Below are 22,975 nucleotides of genomic sequence, written 5' to 3'. Positions count from 1 at the left end.
TACAAGTCAACAATGAATGAGAAGGAAAGAGCATCATCAACCCAGTAGACGACCACACTCAGGACTAGACTACAGGGCTCCTCCTGGGATGTAGGAGGGATAGAGTGTGCAGGGAAGGAAGCTTCAAAGAGGAGAAATTCAGCCTTTGAAATGTATGGACTAAAAAATCAGTAAAGACTGCTCAAACAATTTTCTGGCTTTAGTGAGCATCTTAAATACAAGTGTGCCCAGACACTGACAAATGGGGGGTGGGTGCATTTTAAACCAGACAAAGCTGGTTAACATGATTCATAGCATCCCTTGGGAGCAAGAATTTTATTTCAAAGTTACACTCCCAAGTATCTGAGGAGACTAAATTCACTGACTAGCTTGAACTACCTATAAAATTTTGAATAAATCTTTGTAATATCAAATTTAATGTGAAAATGTAAAAATTTAAAGACATAAGTATTAACTTTCACATGTAACACTTTGTATGACAATAAATTTGAAACTGAAAAATAATAAAAATCAATTTTCAAAATGATTACAGTGATTTTTGCAAATTCAATGTTCAAATGAAGGACTAGAAGAAATGTTTTAAAAATCTAATAATTTGGGGGTTGGAGAGATGGCTCAGCGGTTAGCGCTGACTGCTCTTCCAGGTACAGAGTCTAATTCCCAGCCACCACATGGTGGCTCACACCCACCTGTAATGGACCCGATACCCTCTTCTGGTGAGTCTAAGGACAGCAACAGTGTACTCACATAAAATCTACTTTTTACTCTACAATTGTGCTACCATCTTATCATCTCTCTGCCAATCACACATTTCAACAATAAGTTCAGCATTATCTCATAAAAGCAAAACATTCAGTGCTCTAATCAGCTATAATCCACAAACAGGACCAAAAAAGAAAGGCTTCAAAGTCTGGCAGGGAAAAAAAAAAAATCAACAATACCTTTTAACAAACCAGTAACATTAAGCTAATGAGACGCCATGGCTTACTTTAGAAACGTGAAGCTTTTCCAGGCAGGGCAGGCACCTTGGAAACTACCCCACCTTCCTTTTCAGACTCTTTTTCTCCCTGAGAAGACTGAGGTTCAGCACTCCTCACATCTGATCTGTGTATGGCCTAGTGAAGCTCAAAAGTGGCGTTCTTGGCCCCTGTGCTTTGCTCAAGCTTCAAATAAAGGAAGTGAAAACTGAAATACTGTACATGGAAATGCAATATTCACAACTATAAGACAATTTTAAAGAGTACTAGTCAATATTCTCATTTATTTGACACAATGTCCTTGTTTTTATTCTAAAGATTAAGACTGTCAAGGGATGAACAAGGGATGGGGTAGTTAAAGAGCAGTGAGTAAATAATTAAAATTCAGTGACAAAGAAAAGGAAAAAAAGAAAAATCACTGAGTAAGGCTGAAGTGGAAATTTCCACTTTCTTTGGAAATTCAGTTATGTTATATGATGTTTTGCTGAAGCAGACACAAGAGAGGATGTGTGATGTTTAGAAAGAATATAAATATGAGCCCACAGACAGTGGGGGAGGCTCTGGCATGAGTTCGCCTCACCTTGCACTGTACTGCACTGCTGATCTTTGCTGGCCATGAGTTCATAGACAGTACCTCGCCAAAGAACTTCTGGTGATACTCAAGGAGACTCCTACTGCTTCGATGGACTCCAGCCAACTGGTGGAGCCTTGCAGTTTGTTCTAGATTGAACTGCCTTTGCTGATTTGTGAGAGGTGATGTCCAAGTGGACTGGACTGCTGCTAAGGAGGAATGGAACAGCCCGGAACAACTCTTTCTAAACAAGTCAATATCTCCCTTTGCCTTATTCATCTTTCTTTCCACTACTTCTGGTGGGTGGTGGGCTACAAGGGAAGTGGACGCCTTTAAAAACCCTTATTAAATTAGGTTTAGAAAAATCGAAGCCTACATAAGGTAACTGAATATTTTACTTTAATTACTTTTTCTGTACCTCCTAAGTTTTCCAAAAGTATCTGACTTACAGAGGAAAAAAAAATTAACTGATGACCATATTTTTAAAATATTATATAAAATGAACTGCCCTAACTAACCACAAGGCTACACAGGTTTCATTCAAAGAGATCTTGACTTAAACTCCAAATTTTAAAGTTATCTCAAAAGTGCTTGATTAATAATGTGCTGCTGAGGCAGTAAACTACTGAGGAATTCTCATGTGAACATTTAAAGTCAAAGAAGAAAAGTTTAAAAGGGGAGAAAAAGTAGGACAGAACTAAGTGGGCCTGAGAATTCCTCTAACCACAGTAGAGACCCTCCCTCTGAGAATGATCTTACAATGTAAAAATATCTGCTTTTCATGCAATTTTCAAACACAAGAAAGAAAAGTACTTATTCGGGGCTTGCTGCAATTTGGATTGAGAGTGTCTCCAAGGGCCCAAGTGTTAACGACTGGCTGAGGCATGTGTTGGAGTTCCTCAAGGTAATGGAAACTACAGGACATAGATAGGTAGGGCCCAGTGGATGGAAGTCAGGCAGCAGAGACCTTCAGCCCACAGCCCCTATTCACCTGAAAATGAACAGATAGCCTCTAACACATGCAGGCAAAAAAGAGGCCTCTGAACTATGATGTAGAAACTTCTCTTCTTCATAAGGGTCCCCTAAGGTATACCATCCAAGTGAAAGAAAGCTGGCTAGCATATACCTGACTGAAGGCAATACCGTTGTTTTTGTTTCTAAGTATGTATCAGTGTTTCGTCTGCTTGTGTAAAGGTAGTACGGCCAAGTGCATGTTTGCTGCCTGCCTGCCAAGTTCAAAAGAGGTGAGATACCCTTGGAACTCTTAGTTATGTGTGGTTGAGAGCCATCATGTGGGTGCTGAGGATTGAACCCAGGTCCTCTACAATAGCAACAGTGCTCTTGCCCACTGAAAGATGGCTCCAAAACAACCTATCCCCATGTCCTTTTTACATATACTAACGTATGTTTTTTAAAGCTTCACTTGGATTTATTCTATGTATATGGGTATCCTGTCTATGTATCACAAGTGTGTAGTTCCTGCAGAGGACTGAAGAAGGTGTCAGATCCTTTGGAACTGGAATTACAGATGGCTGTTAGCCACCAAGTGAACGCTAGCAACCACATCCAGGTCCTCTACAAGAACAATGCTCTTAACTACTGCGCAACCTCCCCATCCACATGCCACAGTCTTTGTATCCTTTCCTCAAGGAGAAAAATCTATTTGACTATAATGAGAATCCTTTACTGCGTGCTAACATTGACCTATTGTGATATACAAAGCAATTTAATAATTAAAAATAAATTTTGTGCAGAACAGTGGTGGTACACACCTTTAATTCCAGTACTCCAGAAGCACAGGCAGGCAGTTCAAGATCTAGGACCTCAAGACCAGCCTTGAGTTCTAGGACAGCCAGGGCTTTAAAGAAACCCTGCCTTGGGAAGAGAGACGGGGGTGGGGGTGGGGGTGAAGGGTGAGGGGAGAGGGAGGAAAAAAGGAAGAGAGAGAGAGACAGAGACAGAGACAGAGATTGATTTTGTTTGACAGCCAGCTATAATCATTGGGCTGCTGATAAGATGCAATACTAATATACCTAAGTTGTTGTAACCAGGTGCAAAAACTATTCTCTACTTCAAACAAAAGTCTTAAATTTATAATGAAGGAGTAAATCTTCCACAGAATCAAAATACTGACACAAAAGTTTAAGAAAATGCAAAATGCAGAAAGCTCCTAACCCCAAACATCCAGGAAATCCAGGACACAATGAGAAGATCAAACCTAAGGATAACAGGTATAGAAGAGAGTGAAGACTCCCAATGTAATGGGCCAGTAAATATCTTCAACAAAATTATAAAAGAAAACTTTCCTAACTTAAAGAAAGAGATGCCCATGAACATACACGAAGCCTACAGAACTCCAAATAGACTGGACCAGAAAAGAAATTCGTCCCATCACGTAATAGTCAAAACACCAAATCCACAAAACAAAGAAAAAATATTAAAAGCAGTAAGAGGAAAAGTAAAGTAACATATAAAGGCAGGCCTATCAGAATTACACCAGACTTCTCACCAGAGACTATGAAATCCTGAAGATCTGGGCAGATGTCACACAGACCCTAAGAGAACACAAATGCCAGCCCAGGCTACTATACCCAGCAAAACTCTCAACTACCATAGATGGATAAACCAAAATATTCCATTAAAAAAAAAAAATTACACACTATCTTTCCCCAAATCCATCCCTACAAAGGATAATAGATGGAAAACATCAACATAAGGAGCAAAACTATACCCTAGAAGAAGTAAGAAAGTAATCTTTCAACAAACCCAAAGGATATAGCCACACAAACATAAAAATAACATAAAGAGTAACAGGAAGCAACCATCACCTTTCTTTAATATCTCTTAACATCAATGGACTCAATTCACCAATTAAAGAAGACATAGAAAAACAGACTGAATATGTAAACAGGACTTAGGATTTTGCTGCATACAGGAAATGCACCTCAGTGACAAAGACAGACACTACCTCGGAGTAAAGGTTTGGAAAACAATTTTCCAAGCAAATGGTCCCAAGAAACAAGCTGGAGTAGCCATTCTAAGTTGATCAAATAAAATCAACTTTCAACTACAAGTTATCAAAAAAGGTAAGGAAGGATACTTCATACTCGTCAAATGAAAAAATCTTCCAAGAACTCTCTATTCTGAACATCGATCTATGTTCCAAATGCAAAGGCACCCACATTCACAAAAGAAACTTTACTAAAGCTCAAAGCACACATCACACCCCACACAATAATAATGTGAGATTTCAACACCCCACTCTCATGGAAACACAAACTAAACAGAGACACAATGAAACTAACTGAAGTTATGGACTACATGGATTTAACAGATATCCATAGAACATTTCATCCTAAAACAAAAGAATATACCTTCTTCTCAGCACCTCATGGTACCATCTTCAAAACTGACCAAATAATCAGTCACAAAATAGATACAAGAAGATTGAAATAATCCCATGCATCCTATCAGATTACCACAGACTAACGCTGATCTTCAATAGCAACAACAACAACAACAACAACAACAACAAAAAAAAAAACAGAAAGCCCAGGTACACTTGTCTTAGTCAGGGTTACTATTCCTGCACAAACATCATGACCAAGAAGCAAGTTGAGGAGGGAAGGGTTTATTCAGTTTACACTGTCACTCTGCTGTTCATCACCAAAGAAAGACAGGACTGGAACTTAAGCAGGTCAGGAAGCAGGAGCTGATGCAGAGGCCATAGAGGGATGTTACTTCTGGCTTGCTTCCCCTGGCTTTGCTCAGCTTGCTTTCTTATAGAACCCAAGACTACCAGCCCAGGGATGGTAGTACACCACCCACAATGGGCCCTCCCCCCTTGATCACTAATTGAGAAAATGCCTTACAGTTGGATCGCATGGAGGCATTTCCTCAACTGAGGCTCCTTTCTTTGTGAATAAACCAGCCTGTGTCAAGTTGACACACAAAACCAGCCAGTACACAAGGAAGCTGAACAGCACCTACTCAATGATAACTCAGTCAAGGAATAAAGAAAGAAATTAAAGCCTTAAGCAGTGCTAAGAGGAAAGTTAGCTCTGAGTGCCTACAAAAAGGAACTGGAGAGAGCATACACTACCAGCTTAACAGTAGACCTCAAAGATCACAAACAAAAAGAAGCAAATTCACCCAAGAGGAATAGATGGCAGGAAAGAATCAAACTCAGAGCTGAAATCAACCAAGTAGAAACAAAAAGAATTATGCAAAGCATCAACAAAACCAGGAGTTGGTTCTTTGAGAAAATCAACAAGAAAGATGAACATTTAGCCAGACTAACCAAGGAGCACAGAGACAGTATCCAAATTAATAAAATCAGAAATGAAAATGGAGATATAACAACAGAAACTGAGGAAATTCAAAAAATCATGAGATCCTACTACAAAAGCCTATCAACAAAACTGGAAAACCTGGATGAAATGGACAATTTTCTAGACAGATACCAGGTACCAAAGTTAAATCAAGATCAGATAAACCATCTAAACAGTCCCATAACCCCTAAAGAAATAGAAACAGTCATTAAAAGTCTCCCAACCAAAAAAAGCCTAAGACCAGATGGATTTAGTTCAGAATTCTATCAGATCTTCAAAGAAGACCTAATACCAATACTCTTCAAACTATTCCACAAAACAGAAACAGAAGGAATACTACCCAATTCATTCTATGAAGCCACAGTTATACTGCATATTCTCCCTTGGAGATGGAACAGTTTCTGTCTAATTAAGAACCTGTCACAATTTCCTTTCAAAGAGGACTTCATAAGAGATTTTTCTACTTCTATCATGTTTAATGTTCTAAATAGATTTTAAAAACTGGTTTGAGTGCAAATTACTTTCAGCTTCAGAAGATATCATGTATATTTAAGAGGCATTTAACTATTATAAATTATTTTGATGACTTAAAATGTCAATACTCAGCTGTATATTTTAAAATAGATTTTATTAGTTTAATAAAAAATAAACACAGCAGAATTCAGAGCAAAATAAATAAATAAATAGTTAAATAGTTAAATAAATAGTAGGACATCACATAATAATATAGTGATCAATACTTTGGTATGTGACCTACAAGATAGCATCTACTGTTATAGCTGAGAACATTGCTGCATCAGAAAGAAATAAAGATCAGGTGGGGGCCATCACTGGGCTGATGGTCCTGAGTTGTATAACAAAGCAGACTAGGCAATCCATGATGAGCAAGCCAATAAGGATCATATCCCTCCATGGCCTCTGCATCAGCTCCTGCCTCCAGTTTCCTACCCTGCTTGAGTTCCTGCCCTCAGTTCCTTTAAGTAAGCCAAATAAACCCGTATTCTTCCTCAATTTGCTTTTTGTTCATTTTGTTTCATAGCAGCAATAGGAACCCTAAATAAGACATTGGAGAAAAAAAGAGTGGACTGACAATCACTGTTTATCAACTAGATATAATTGATATTGACAGATTGCTTGATTCAACAGCAAGTTACACATTATTCCAAACTCACACATAACATATGCCAAGATAGTCGGTATTCTGGGTTATAAAATGCACTTTGACCAAATATAAGGACTAGGAATTATATGGAAATTTTTTCTTTTTCTTTTCTTCAAGACAAAGTTTCTCTGTGTGGTCCTAGGTATCCTGGAACTTGCCCTGTAGACCAAGCTGGCCTTGAATGACACAGATCCACCAGCCTCTGCCTCCAAGGTGCTGGGATTAATGGTGTGCACCATCACCTCCTAGCTGGCAAGAGGAATTATATAATACCTTCATCTAGTCATAATAGATTTAATCTAGAAAACCACAGAGATAGCTAAAAACAGAATTAAACAGGGCTGTCATTGTTTCTCTTTCTGCTGCTGTCATAAAATAGTCTTGACAAAAACAACGTAAGAAAGATTTACTTCAGAGTTCAAAGTCACACATCACCTCTCCTATCAGAAAGCAGGTATCACCTGGATTCAGCCTCACCTCCCACTCTATCCACGCAGTCTAGAGCATGCAACCCACTCTAGCAGTTTGTTGGACTTTCCTCCCCTTCAAGCCAATGCAGTCAACATACTCCCCAGAGCTCCCTTGCCTCAGTGATCCTACACTTCACCGTGTTGACTACTAACAGTAACCATCACAGTCCTAATGGCGACCGGATAGTTGCCATCAACATTATTAAAGGGTAGAAAAGAAATAGTATACACAAGGTTATAGGAAAGAACTTCGTAACCTGAATGAAATTCAGCAATTAAAAACAACAGTACCACACAAGCTAGAGAGATGGCTTAGTGGTTAGCACCGGCTGCTCCTCCAAAGGTCCTGAGTTCAATTCCCAGCAACCACACGGTGGCTCACACCAATCTGTAATGGGATCCCATGCCCTCTTCCAGTGTGCATGAAGACAGCGAGCATACTCATATACATGAAATAAATAAATCTTAAAACAAAAACAAAAAACATAAAAAACACTAAAAAAAACTCACGCAATCTATAAAATACAAGAGATAGCTGATATATATATATATATATATATATATATAGCTGATATATATTTTTTAACTGCCTCAATCATTGATTGTTTCCTAAATCAAAAAGTGTCAGGCCCAGATGAGTTCATTGGTAAATTTATCAACTTAGCAGAAATTATGCCAACTCTCTACTATCTATTCTGGAAAATAGAATCTGAGGAAATAGTAATTCTATTAGTCTAACATAACCCTAATACAACAAATCTCGATAGCTACAGCCAATTTCTCATAAATTCTGATGGTGAATCCTCACCAAAATATTAGCAAACCAGGGAGGCTGAAGAATGACATGGGTTAAGACCACTGGCTGTTCTTGCAAAGGACCTGGTTTCAATTCCCAAAATACAACTGGCAATTCACATCCTTCTGTAACTCCAGTTCCCAGGGTGTCTGATGCCCCTCTTCTTGCCTTAAGTAGGGGGTATACAGACAAGACAATTATAAACATAAAATAAAATAATAATTCGGGTATGGTGGTGCATGTGTGCCTTCAACAGTGCCTCTGTACTCAGGAGGCAGAGGCAGGTGAAGATCTGTGAGTTCGAAGCCAGCCCAGTCTACAGAGTGAGTTCCAGAACACCCATGGCTGTTACACAGAGAAACCCTATCTTGAAAAACTGATGGACAGACACATTGATGACAGATAGACAGACAGAGGAAAGACAGACAGACAGACAGACAGATACTTACCAAATCAAATAATTTATTTGTATTGTTTAAAACAATTTTTAAATTTAAATATATTGTGATCATATTCTTCCCCTTCCAGATCTTCTCCCCTCCCTATCTAGCCAGATTTCCTAAGTTCTTTCTCTAAAAACAAAAACCCAATACAACCAATAGAATACCCCAAAACTAAAATCACCAAACTGTAACCCAATAAAGCTCACCAAAAAAAAAAAAAAAGAGTGGGATCCATTATATGTTGGTCAAGTCCTCCTGAACGTGAAGCTGTCCCAGGCTGGTTGTCACTGTGCCCCGTGTCACTACTGGAGAACACTGATCTTCCCTCGCACGTGTCATACTGTATGTTTCTCTTATTAAACTTTGTAAAGGACTCAAGTTAATTTAAAGTTACAAAATGCAGGGATTTACCTGTATTTACCTGAGCAGGGATGGGAATGAAAACACACTGGAGATAGATTAAATATGTACTGGCTCCTTTTAGGAGTCATCAAAGAAGAAGGAGCCTTAAGTTGAGGAAATGGCTCCATGAGAGAAGGCATGCTGAGGAAGCCATGGGAAAGAAGCCAGTAAGCAGCAGCCCTCCAAGGCCTCTGCATCAGCTCCTCCCTTCTGGATTCTGCCCAGTTTGAGTTCCTGCCCTGCCTTCCTCTGGTGATGAACAGTGATATGAAAGTATAAGCTGAATACACCCTTTCTACCCAAACTTCCTTTCTGCTCATGGTATTTTGTTGCAGCAAAAGAAACCCTAATGAAGACAAAAGACATTACAGAGAAAATTTGCGTAGAGCTGTGGTGACAGTTTAATTAATGTATACGTATGAGAACTGATCAAAAATATAACTTAGACTGTGTGGAAGTGAATGCCTTTACTCCCAGCATTCAGGATACAGAGGCTGGCAGCATGCTGTGAGTTCTAGCCAGGCAGGCCATCGCCATCACACGGAGGCCCTGTCTGCCCACCCTCCTCATCATTATCTTTATAATTACATGTATAACTTATTATGTAATGATCATAACTAAACAAGAAATAACAAAGTCTAATGTATCAAATATACTAGAAGGTCATGTGCTTAGCATTTATATTTCCTCCAAGATAAGACTGCTTTAAGAAGAAAACCTTAACTTGCAAATATAATTGTTTTGGTGGAAGATACAGAGAAAAGAACAAAAAGAGTGATTTTTTTTTGTTTTTTGTTTTGTTTGTTTGTTTGTTTTTCAAGACAGGGTTTTCTCTGTGTAGCCCTGGCTGTCCTGGAACTCACTCTGTAAACCAGGCTGGCCTCGAACTCAAAAATCCACCTGTCTCTGTCCTGCAAGTACTGAGATTAAAGGCGTGCGCTACCAGTGCTCAGCTAAGAGTGACCTTTAATAAGAAATAGCATAGATAAAGTTTATATTTTGGCTTCATTATAACAAAGCTTAAGATTTGTTAAGATATTAATTTTTTTAAATTTAAAATATAAAAATTACACGTAAGAAAGCAATTCGTTTTACAAAAATAGCTTTGCTCTACATTCAAAAAGTCTTAAAGGACTGGTGGGAAAGCCTAGCATGAATGAGGATAGGTATTCCAACTCTAGCAATACAAAAAAAATTAATGAAGAACGACCAGGAGAGAGGAGAGGGTGTAGAGAAGGAAGTGTTCTTTATCCTCCCTATAAATACTTTAATAAGAAACAGAAGAAAGTCCCACTAACTACAGAAAATCTTTTGGAGTATAGAGACCCCAGGCGTGTGCATGGACACATTTACACGCACAAACACACATTTGAAAGTTTGGCTGAGGCTACAAATTAAAACCCTAAGTTATTTACAATGATGGCCAGAAGGAATTGTGTCTTCTATTAATTACAAAAAGTAAACAATCTAATAAGATTACTTTTTAGGAATTGCCAGGCTCAATTTGTCACAAATTTAAAAACAGAAATGAATTGATGCTTACGAGCATGTAAGAATTTATTGGAGCTGGGTGTTGGTGGCACACGACTTTAATCCCAGCACTTGGGAGGCAGAGGCAGGCAAATTTCTAGGTTCGAGGCCAGCCTGGTGTACAGACTGAGTTCCAGAACAGTCAGGGCTGCACAGAGAAACCCTGTCTCGAAAAACCAAAAAAAAAAAAAAAAAAAAAAAAAAAAAAAAAAAAAAAAAAAAAAAAAAAAAAAAAACCAAAAAAAAACAGAACAAAACAAACAAAAAACAAAAACCCAACAACAACCTACAACAAAAAACTAGCAAGACAAGTTTTTTGGCTCTCTTGGCCTTCATAGCGAGGTCTATACACTGCCTGGCGGTCTGCCCCTTCATTAATGAGGCCTTTACACTGGTCTTACCTCCACTCTACTTCCTCATTCACTGTACTTCCAAATGGCCCAACCTCTCTTCTGTTTGCTTTCATATTAATCGTATGATAATTTAAGTACCTAATATCCTAAATACTATGAACCAGATACCATTTGTGTTTACAGTAATCAATTTAAATTATTATTTTCCCTCTTTACAAGTAATGACATATAAATTCAGAATTACTATGTGGTGAAGACAGATTTCAACGTTACAGGTACCTGAAAACTGAGTCCTTGGAGACAAGTAAAGACTAAACAGAAAGCAGTGTAAAGGACCAAGGAAGCAATAGTTCTAAGTACATGACACAAGGCCTGCAAGGTGGATGACACTGTGACCACAGCATTGAGGAGGAAAATCTCCTTAGAAGCATTACACTAGTTATCATATATATATATGTATATATATGCATATATATGTGTGTGCATATATATATACATTTTATATATATATATACATATATATATATATATACATATATATATATATTAAAAAGAAATCGGTGCTTCAATCTTACTTTTTCTGTAGTAACAGTCAAAGAAGGAAGCAAGGCAGGTGATGGTTCTGGTTGCTTCTTGTGTTTTTGTTTGTGTTTGTCCTTTTCTTTATATTTCTAAAAATAAACAGAAGTAAATGTTTTAAATTAAATAATACATAATTTTCTTTTAAAGCCTCTGTAAAAAAAGTCACCCCTTTTTATCAGTTGTCATGGATAAAAAAAATTCTTAAATGACCCTTTGTTTGTCCTAAGTAATAACAATAAAAAACTGAATAAATAACAATAACTGAAGCCTGTAATTATGTGGTATGTTTATAAATAGCAAAATACAATTTTTCTTGTTAAAAGTTTGCTTTTATAGATTGCATTTAGAATTTACAGGGTACTTTACATATATTATCATACTCTATCACTACACACAATGTTTTTAGAGAAGGCTGCCCCTGAGTAAGCCCTGCAAGGGCAGCTAGCCCTGCCTCATTCACCTCAGTGCTGTGGCTGTAGGCATGCAACCATACCCACCTCTCACACTCTCATGTTTAAGGTCCAGGTATTAGACATTAAGACATAGAAACGCAAGCCAAAAGTCATTTCCCTAGCTTACATAAAAAGCAATTGATTCTAGTTCCTAATTACAACAAAAGAACCAAAAGCAAAACAGAAAATGAAAGAAAAAAGGAAGCAGCAGGTGACCACTGGCATTCCAAGGTTCTTGGAATCCTACTATGAACCACAGAGCTAACCTACACCTAAATGTAAAACTTGGAATTCGGGTAAACAACAAATTACATATTAAGATCCCAACTTTATTTAAAGGCAAAGATTTTTCAATACTAAAAATGTTCTCGGTATTGGGTATAAATTTTCAGTTAGCTGTGATGTTGTTTTCCCTCTAGCAAAATGAAGCAATTCAAACTAGATTGGAGTATGTATCAAGGGAGATTTACTGGAAAACTGCTCTCAGGTGGATGACTTCATTGGTTCCCCCAAGGAAAGAGGCCAGAGAAGTCACCACTGAGAGACAGACAGGAGAGTGGCAAAAGAGAGACAAGGTGAATTTAGAGAAGAAAGAAGTGAGAGAAGAATAGGGGGAGCCTGCAATGTCTGGAGAAAGCGGCCAGCCTATGGAGAGGGCATGGTATGCCTGCTAGGAACTGAGGGAGGGATGCTGGGAGGACCTGGAGGCCCTCCACATATGGAAGATTCCTACCTGAGCCCCTTGTCCCCGATCTGGAACCAAACAAGCTGAATGTACATATTTCCAGTATATAAATTTAACCCTTTAGACCACTTAACACATCTAAGGCATGAAATGTAAATTTCCCTTTGCCTGTACTAAAAGGCATTATATTCCAGCAGAATAAAACACACACAAAAGGATAAAGCTGTTACTACATTATTCTAAAAACACCCACTGTTTCTGACTACAGCATTAATACTTTGCAACAAGAAACTATAAACACAGTAAGACTTAAATCATTTGAGTTTCTGGTAATAGTTCCAGAATACTACACTGGGGAAAGCAGGAGGAGATCAGAAAGGTAAAATTTAAACTACAGACCAAAGACCTGGGAGGGTAGGGGGTGGGAGGGATAAAAGTCAAAATCTAAGAAAACAGGATAGTTCATTATCTTTTCTGTTTCTCTTTTTTTGGTTTTGTGAGACATAGTTTCTCTGTGTAACCTTGGCTGGCCTGGAACTCACTCTGTAGACCACACTGGCCTGGAACTCACTCTGTAGACCACACTGCTCTTAAATTCAATAGATCTATCTGCTTTGCCTCTGCCTCCCAAGTGCTGGGATTAAAGGCATGGGCCACCATGGCCTGGCCTCTTTTCGGTTTTTAACGTAATTAACTTTTGAGACAATCTCATATATGCCACACTAGTTTCAAACTCAGTACGGACTAGAAAGGAACCATGAACTTTTGATCCTCCAGCCTCCACCTCCCCATTGTTAGCATTACAGATGTTGATCACTGTGTACATTTTATATGGAGCTAGAGAGCAAATCCATGGCTTCACACATACTAAGCCACAAAAAAATGTAGAAAGAACATTGATTGGGCAAGTATTCACAAACCTTTCACCTTGTAAATTCATCAAAAGAAGTACACACAATCTTAAAAATTAAGCAAATATAAAATATATAAAATGTATAAAAATATAAAGGTATATAACTTATTAAAATATAAAAGATATGAAATATATAAAATAGATATACATACATGCAATGGGTTCAAAAGGAAACACCCTGCGTGTCCAGCAGAGGCACTGGGGGAAATTTTTATATAATTATTAAGGATCACTGTAAGGAGTACCATCTTAAGTAAGAAAATGGCTAGGGTGACTTCTGTTTTAAAATGTTATGAAGAAGTATGTCTGGTGGCTTGGTGAGTAAGGATGCTCACTGTCAGGCTGATGCTAGAGAACCACATCGTGAATGGAAAATTAACTCCATCTCTGCACTCAAGAAGAGCACACTTGTGCATAAAAAAATTTCTTAAAAAAATTATGCAAAAAGAAAAAACAGAAAAGAACATGAAAATGAACATGGAGTTTGTTGTTATAACCACAGAGTTGAGACAGTGTCACTTCCAACTCTCAGTGCCTACAATTCTTTTTTTAATAAACAATTCTTTAAAAATTAAGATTGTTTATAATTTACAAGTACCTTTAATTACTATTGTCTTCTTTTCTTTTGTTTTGTTTTAATGTGTATAGGTGGAAACTTCACAAGGACCCAGGTTGGATTCTTGACTCACAGGACAGCTCAAAACCATCTTTAACTCTGGTGCAAGGAGACCCAGTACCCTCTTCTGGCCTTTGCAGTCATCAGGCACGCATATGGTGCATAGGCAAACAAGCAGGCAAAATACCCATATACCTAACCTCTTTAGTTTTTGAGATTTTTTTTTTCCTTTAAATGTGCAACAGATCAAACTGACTAATCAGACTAGCTCTATCAGCTGGTAAGCTCTGGGTTGATGTTGGACCGTGAAAGGCAGTCTGTGCTCTTAGTTGAGGCTTACTCCAAGACCCAGTAGAGAATTCTACAAGGGACGGAACAGTAAAGCTGTCCCCCAGACATAGCCACTGACACCTTGAGCCCTCACTCCATTATCCTGTGGCTACACAATGCCCCAAGCTCCCAGTATTCTGGCTGGACTCCACCCTCAGTCAACTGACCACAGCCAGCTATGCTCTGCCCCCGGGAACAGAAAGATAGCCTAACCTAAAAGGGGCTGCTTGACCACTCCCCTCTCTCTCTTCTTCTCTCTACTCTCACCTCTTGCTCACTCTCCCCCTCTCTTCACGCGGCCCTGGACAGCCTATACTTTTCTCTTGTGTGTATGCCTCTCCCTCCCTCCAGCCCTCCGCTGGCTGGGGCAATGTGTTAGTCCTTCCCCTAAAGAGCCGCTTCTAATCTCCCGCAGGAAAAGTCTTCCAGCTCCAGCCTCCAGACAAGCCCAAGGACAACTCTCGCCCCACACCCACAGAAGAACCACCAAACCAACACCGGGCACCCCAATTCGTTCTCATCTCTTGCACGATGTCGAAAACTGAGAGCCCAAGGTGCTGTGCCCTCTCCACTCCCCGCCGACTGGGATAGTGGTTTCCAACAGCCACAAGTTCACCCAGGCAGTGTGGAGAGCACAGGTAGCCTCCGCCCGTGTCTGCCCAGCCAGAGTACCAGAGCTCTTGTGGGGTGAGGGCTACTTTCCCCCCCCTTATTATTCCCTGCGCAGGGACACAGAACAGGTTTTGATTGAAAAGATCTTGCCTCAGACGATATAAAAACATTAATGGGGCTGGAGAGATGGCTCAGCGGGTAAGAGCACTGGCTGCTCTTCCGAAGGTCCTGAGTTCAAATCCCAGCAACCATATGGTGGCTCACAACCGCCTGTAACGAGATCTGACTCCCTCTTCTGGAATGTCTGAAGACAGCAACAGTGCACTTACATATAATAAATAAATAAATCTTTAAAAAAAATAAAAAAAAAATAAAAACATTAATCAAGAAAGACTTCTACCTTTGGCCTCCATACACAAATGCATATATATATATACACAAATTATGGACACACAAAAAGAAGAAAAAGGCATTCCCAGTTGTGGAGAGCGGTAGAGCTGGAGAGGCATTCGCCATGACAAGATGGCGCCTACTTCCACTGTTGACTCCTGGTAAGCAACTGTTTGCGCATATGCGTAGAGTGAAAAGACGCCAAATCGCCGGCCCATCCTGGGGCGACATGTGAGGTGATGAGCAAACAGCCAATCATGGGCAGACACGCCGCGCTGTGGTATATATAAGCAGTGCCGATTATTGGCTCGGTCCTTTTTTCCCTCTGGATGAGGGCAATAAACGTTTGCTGCAGAAGGATCCTAGTGTCCACGTGTCTTCTTCCTGGCGAGACAACTGCGCGGGCCACACCCAGTTCTTTCAGTCACCCTGATTTCAGTGTTCCCACTATTTAAAGAGAATTTGAGTTCAATTTCTAGCACCTACATGGTAGTTCACAACAGTCTACAGACTCTAGTTCTGGGGATCTAATCTGTCAGGATCCTACATGGTCACAGTGTACATACATAAAATCAGACACACATAGACACACATACATTCTTTAAAGAATCCAAAATAGAAAGAAATTTTTACCTTTATAATATTTTTATTTTTCTAATTTCTATCATTAGCCTTAAAGGTATCTTGAAAGAACTTATATTTCTTTAATAAAAAAATAACTTGAAAATCAAAATAATCTATTTCCCAACTATTTAATTCATCTTAACATTCTTATCTAACCATTCTCTTTAATCTGTGTATACATAGAAAAAATCCTACAATATTTACTAGTAATAATAGCTATTTTGGACTGATAATGAAACGGGTTTGTTTTTTTTTTTTAACATGTTCTCTGCTTTTAAAATTTTTTCTGTAATTATTCAAGGCTTCAAGAATAGGCTAGAGGCTGGGCAATGTGGTGTATGCCTTTAATCCCAGCGTTTGGGAGGCAGAAGCAGGTGGATTTCTGAGTTCAAGACCACCCTGGTCTACAGAGTGAGTTCCAGGACAGCCAGGGATACACAGAGAAACCCTGTCTTGAAAAACCAAGAAAAATAAAATAAAAAAATAAAAATAAAAAAATAGGCTAGAAAAGTGTAGTATAAGCCTAAAATCTCACACTTGGAGATAGACTCAGAAGAATCAAGAGTTCAGGTCTTCCTTGACCACACAGTAAGTTTGAAGCCAGCTTGACCTATTATATAAAAGCCTGTCTCAAACTAAGCTCCCAAAATAGGCTGCAGAGATAACCACTATTCACCAAATTCAGGGCTGATATGTAACATGAAAATTTATCCAGCTTCCCTTGAGGTTAGATAAAGCCATTTATACTAGGTGCACACCATCATAGTCTGACTGGAAGTGTATGGAACTTCTAGGTCCAACCCAAAGTCTACCCAACAAGGCAGTATGCAAACGCTAGGAGAGAGCAATACAAGTGAGTATGGCAGCGGGAGGGGCAATGTTCTTAAAAGGCAGGGCCTGGGGCTCTTTCCACCATTCACTAGCCCACCTCCATTCTTTGGTATGGTCTGGTTCTGTTCTAATCCACAGATGACTTAAAAGGCATGACTTATTCTCTAGCTCTTCTGGATACTGCCAGGATTTTTCACCTAACCTATACTATATTTTTCTCCTAAACTATGCTATCCTTCCTAGTTTTCATCAATTTGGCATAAACTAGAGTCCCTAAGATGAGGTGAACCTTAGAGGAGGAGATAATCATCATTGGATTGGCCTTTAGGCCAATTTTCTTTAATTATACTGACTTCTGACTGATGTGGAAGTCTTCAACACATTCTAGGTGGTGATATTCCTAGAGAGATATCCTTCCAGGTAAAGAAGATAACTAAATATACAGGCTTAGGAAGGAGCCAGTGAACAGAGTTCTTCTATGGTCTGCCAAAGAGTTCCATCCTCCAACTGGCTACTCTGGCTTCGCAACAATGATGAACTGTAAGCCAAAGAAACCCTTTTACCCCCACCTTGGTTTGGTCAGTATTTATCACAGCAACAGAAAGCAAATTAGTACATCTACTAAAATTGTCCTGGGAAGGAAGGGAGGGAGGGAGAAAGAGAGGGAAGGAGGAAGATACGGAAGAACAAGAGCAGATCTATTATTTAGAAAAAAATTGTAAATCAAAAAGTCCACTTTTGGATTTGGCTGTGAATAGAAAGTAAACACTATATAAAGTCACTTGAATTTGTTCATTATAATGTATAGAAACAATTCTACCTAAATCTCATATGTCTGAATAGCTAGTTATTAAATAAACTCTTTTCCCTGGTTCCAAGTCAGATGTGGTAATTTCACTAGGCATACTCTTTCAAGTAAAGCAATTTTTTTCTAGACAATCTTTTCACAGTTATATATAAAGTCAATAGCCTCAAAACTCAGAATAGTATATAGGAATAGATGGCATCCATGTTTTTATTTCAGGTGCCATAAGCCCACGCTTTGTTTTAATGCCACAGACTCCAGGAATAGCTAGCACTGAACCTCTGCACTTTTCATGGTAATGAAGACTTGAAGAATGGTACACAAACTATCAATATGCTAGCTACTGCTTTGCTAAAATAAAACTGACCAGAAAAGGAAACTTCTGCTCTCTCTGAAAAGTCATTAAAGTCTGAAAAACATAATGATGTTTTGCTGGAGCAGACACACACGATGTTTAGAAGGAATCTAAATATGGCCCCACAGACAGTGCAAGCTCAAGTATCAGTTAGCTTTGTTCCACCTCGCTGCTGATAACACACATATATGGGTCCACCTTACATTGTTTTGTGAGCTTCATGGACGACGTTATATAGAGAAACTCACCAAAGAATTTCTCATCAGTTTCCTGCAGTTTCTTATCGCGTCCATGGACCAAAGCCTGCTGGTGAGCTTCACTGTAACTTTAATTTTTTCAACTCCAACTTTTAATGGCGGTTTTTAAAACACTTTAACCTCCCTTGTAGCCAATGACCCATTAAGGAGGTAGAAGAAAAGAAAAGGGGGGTTGAGGGGGAGGAGTAGACCTGCTTAGAAAGGTTCTTGGGAGTAACTCCCACCTGTATTCTCTGGAAATCAGCAGTTTAGTTCACGGGTGAGCAGTGGAAGCTCAGATCCACTCGCAAACACGTCATAGATGTACCAGCGGTCCAGCGTCAGGCCTCAGCCTCAGCTCGAGTCAGCAGAAAGGACCAAGGCCGAAGGAACACCAGGAAAGTTCTCAGCTGTATCTCTCAGAAAAGCAAAGATCAGCAGCAAAGACAAGACCAACGCATTGCACAGTAGCTCTATAAGCAAGCCAAGCTCAGACTCCTTCACTGTCCATCAAGTCCTATTTATACCCTCCAAACATCACATGTTCTCCACTGGTCTGGCCTCAGCATTGTGAGTCTGTCTCAGCTGACGTCACTCTGCCAATCATCCTGAGTCCGTGGAAGCAGCAAGAAACTGCAGCACAGCACCAGGAGCTTTTGGTACCATTTCTCTCTGTGGAGTCCCAACAAATGCAGCTCAACTACACAGTGTAAGGCAGACGAATACTTCTGTGTTCTTGGCAAAGAATGCGTCATCACGTGTCCTTTCATGTGCTTGCTTTAGCAAAACATCCTCTCTGCTGTGTCTGCTTCAGCGAAATGTTCCTTCACGAGTCTGCCTTAGTCTCACCTGTGTCCACTTCAGGAAACCACTCTTTCACAAGTTTGCCCCAGCAAAACACCATCCAACACAACTGACTTTCCTAAGAACCCTTAAGTTTCCACTTCAGCTCGAAGTCTGCTCTGGACTGAACAGTTCATGTGACGCCTGCTGAGCGGACTGGTCTGCAGCTGCTCACTCATGTTTGGTATTTCCTAGTGGACTGGACTGAGAACAACAAACACGGGAATCGGCCCAAAGAACTATTTCTAAACAGGTCTACTCCCCACTATGTCCTAATAACTTTTCTTTCCACTACTACCTCTGGTGGGCAGTAGGCTAGAGGAGAGGTTGAACACTTATTAAAGCAGGTTAAAAAAATGCATGCCTACACTGACCAGCTCTGAGTCAGAAGACTGAAAGAATTGTAAAAGGGAAGGCCCTACCAAACACCATGTCTGTCAAGCCAGTATCTTCTGATGATCATGACATTATTAAAAAAAAAAAAAAAAAAAAAAAGCCGGGCTGTGGTGGCGCATGCCTTTAATCCCAGCGCTTGGGAGGCAGAGGCAGGTGGATTTCTGAGTTCGAGGCCAGCTTGGTCTACAGTGTGAGTTCCAGGACAACCAGGGCTACACAGAGAAACCCTGTCTAGAAAAAAAAAAAAAAGAACACACAATAACATCAGGAACAAAAAAGGTCATAAGCCTTCTTGGATCTTAGCTCCAATGTTTTCTATAAATCTGGCTTTGCTTTCATCAGTTTCAACTTTCTAATTATGAACAATCTTGAAGGTTACCTACTTCATTATCCTTACAACCACTGTACATAGCGCCACCTTCCAGAAGGAAGCTAACTTACCCTCATGCTTCTTTTCTTCTCTCTGGACCAAATTAGAGCAACAGTATTTTCTACACACACACACACACACACACACACACACACACACACACACACACACACCTTTTTTCATATCTAAGTTTTTTAAGATTCCTTTTAGTCCTCTAATCTTTTTAATGTTTACTTATTTTTATTTTTTTGTATGTACTAGTGTCTGCCTGCATATATGTCTATATGCCACATGCATACTGCCCATGGAGACCAGAACAATGAGCTGAAGGCCCTAGAACTGGAGTTACCATATAGATGTGGGGAATGGAACTTGGGTCGTCCTCTGGGAAAGTAGCCAGTACTCTTACACGATGAGCTAACTCTCCAGCCCCGTATCTAAGAATCCTAAAAGAATTAAGTTACTCAAACTATACCCTGGTCTTATATTTGTCTACAACCTTCAATGAGCTTCTGCTCTAGTCACCATTTTGAAACTTCCCAACAGCTTCTTTAGCACTAAATCCAAAGGACATTTAATTTCTCTTTGCATTCCTTACTCCACTTCCTAGTCAGCCGGTAGATTCGAACCTACACTGTTGAAGTAAAGGAGACTGTAGAGCAAAATGCTAAAAGGATATGGAAAGAATAAACCTTAAAAACTACTTTGTCAATCATAACTTCAGAGACAGAAGTTTGAGAGATGGGCATATTACATTAAGTCAGACGGAACAGCAATAAATGCATATATGAAAATAAGCACTAGTTCACTTTCTCCATTCTTATAAATGCAGGATCCAATGCCTATGTAAGAGTGCCACTGGCAATGGGCAGTTATCTTCCTACTCAATGCACTTAAGAAAATCCCTACACAAACACTACCTGATCTAGACAACCCTTTACTAAGATTCCCCTTCTTGAGTGATTCAACATTGTGTCAAGTTGGCTGTTAAAATTAACCATCTCAGTCTCCAAACACCTTTGGCCCTAGGTAATGCCTGTGATTCACTGACCAACACTGACCTAATGGTACCAACAGATATATACTGCAAAAATGAGACTATTGACAGTATGAATGGCAGTAGAACACGTGAGAATACAACAGTAAGAATCAAATGAAAAATGTTATATCACATTTATTTTATCACAGCCACCCCACAAAAATGCAGTTGTTCAGAAAGGGAAAAGTTGGCAATGGTTGCTTTTCTCTTAAACTGTTTGCACTAGAAAAGACTAGGCGTCACTGACATATTCTCAGGGAATCCTAAGAGAATGATGATCCATTAGACAGAAATTCCTGCTAATAGCAGCTTCAAAACCCACGATAAGGCATTTTAAAGATGCCCTCCCTTTGCTGAAGCCTTCACAAGTCTGTCACTCATCTTCATTCCTCCAAATTCCAACTTTAAGCTAACATTTTGAAAGAAATTGGATGAGAGATGCTGAGTTAAAAATAGGTGTTAAACTCTAACTGCTGACCTATAAACAAGTACAAGACCACAATTTTTACTGTAGTTTTAAGCCATGTAAATTTAATATAAAATTTAATACATCAAGCTGGTAAAGGTAAATGATAAGATTTGCAGATAGAAAAAGGGACTGATATTCGTACAACAATAAGACCTCAAAATAAAAGCTGTGATTAGAGTGAGCAAAATTTACAGGGTATTCAGAAGATGTGATTTATGGGCAAATTTAGGGAGACTGTTCACAAGGCTGATATGATGGCTCAGCAGGTAAGAGGACAGACATCCCATCAAGCCTGACAAGCTAAATTCAATCCTGAGACCACACAAAGCAGAAGGCAGAGAACCAACTTCAGCAAACTGTCCTTGGGAACTGTGGAGCACGTGCATACACATTGGAAAGTCGTTTGGATGGTGTTTTGTTGGGGCAAACATGTGAAGAGTGTTTAGCTGAAGCAGACACAGCAGAGAGGATGTTTTGCTAAAGCAAGCACATGAAAGGGCACGTGATGACGCATTCTTTGCCAAGAACACAGAAGTATTCGTCTGCCTTACACTGTGTAGTTGAGCTGCATTTGTTGGGACTCCACAGAGAGAAATGGTACCAAAGTCTTCTGGTGCTGGGCTGCAGTTTCTTGCTGCTTCCATGGACTCAGGATGATTGGCAGAGTGACGTCAGCTGAGACAGACTCACATGCTGAGGCCAGACCAGTGGAGAACATGTGATGTTTGGCTGATGTAAATAGAACAGTGATGAAGGCTGAGCTTGGCTTGCTTATAGTTAGCAGTGCAATGCTTATGGGTCTCACATCTTAGCTGATCTTCACTAAGAAAGGCACAGAGGAGAACTTTTCTTGGCATTCCTGTTGGCCCTGGTCCCTCCTGCTGACTCATGCTCATTCGGCTTAGTCTTGACTGTCTCTGTTGGGTAGTGCCACCGCTGCTGATCCCAGTTTGCTATCCCCACACTATCGAACTGGACTGCTGCTGTATCCATGAAGTGTTTGCAAATGGATGGAGCTGATGCTGCTGACTTGTGATCTGAACTGCTGATTTCCTGACAACACAGATGGGAGTTGCTCCAAAGAACCTTTCTAAACATGTCCACTTCCCCTGTATCCTTTCTTTTCCACTACCTCTGGTGGGTGGTGGGCTACAAGGGAAGTTAAAGCGTTTTAAAATCATCATTAAAAGTAGATGTTTAAAAAATTAAAGGTACAATAAATAAATGATTTTTAAAAGACTGTTATCAGAAACTTGTAGCTTTTAAGTAGACTGCTACTGAGCACCTAAAGAGAATGGTGTTGAAATTTGCATCTATGGGTATATATAGCTCATTATGTACCCAGCAAAAGCAAGACCCGAGTCTTACTAAATCCTTAGAATAAAAAAAAAA

At 39.5% G+C, this 22,975-nt stretch overlaps 1 protein-coding gene across 12 annotated transcripts in view; it reads right to left on the bottom strand.

The window, feature by feature from the left end:
- The window catches only part of Mllt10 (MLLT10 histone lysine methyltransferase DOT1L cofactor), a 140,836-nt gene that overhangs the window by 52,910 nt on the left and 64,951 nt on the right, over positions 1-22,975 (bottom strand). For all 12 annotated transcript variants that reach the window (XM_031369092.1, XM_031369094.1, XM_031369093.1 and 9 more), the window contains one exon: positions 11,611-11,706. In XM_031369092.1, the coding sequence (XP_031224952.1) occupies positions 11,611-11,706 (96 nt within the window). The remainder of the gene's footprint in view (positions 1-11,610; positions 11,707-22,975) is intronic.

The sequence above is a fragment of the Mastomys coucha genome, unplaced genomic scaffold (genome assembly GCF_008632895.1).
Source record: "Mastomys coucha isolate ucsf_1 unplaced genomic scaffold, UCSF_Mcou_1 pScaffold15, whole genome shotgun sequence".
NCBI lineage: Eukaryota > Metazoa > Chordata > Mammalia > Rodentia > Muridae > Mastomys > Mastomys coucha.
This window is presented reverse-complemented; position numbering and strand designations above follow the sequence as displayed.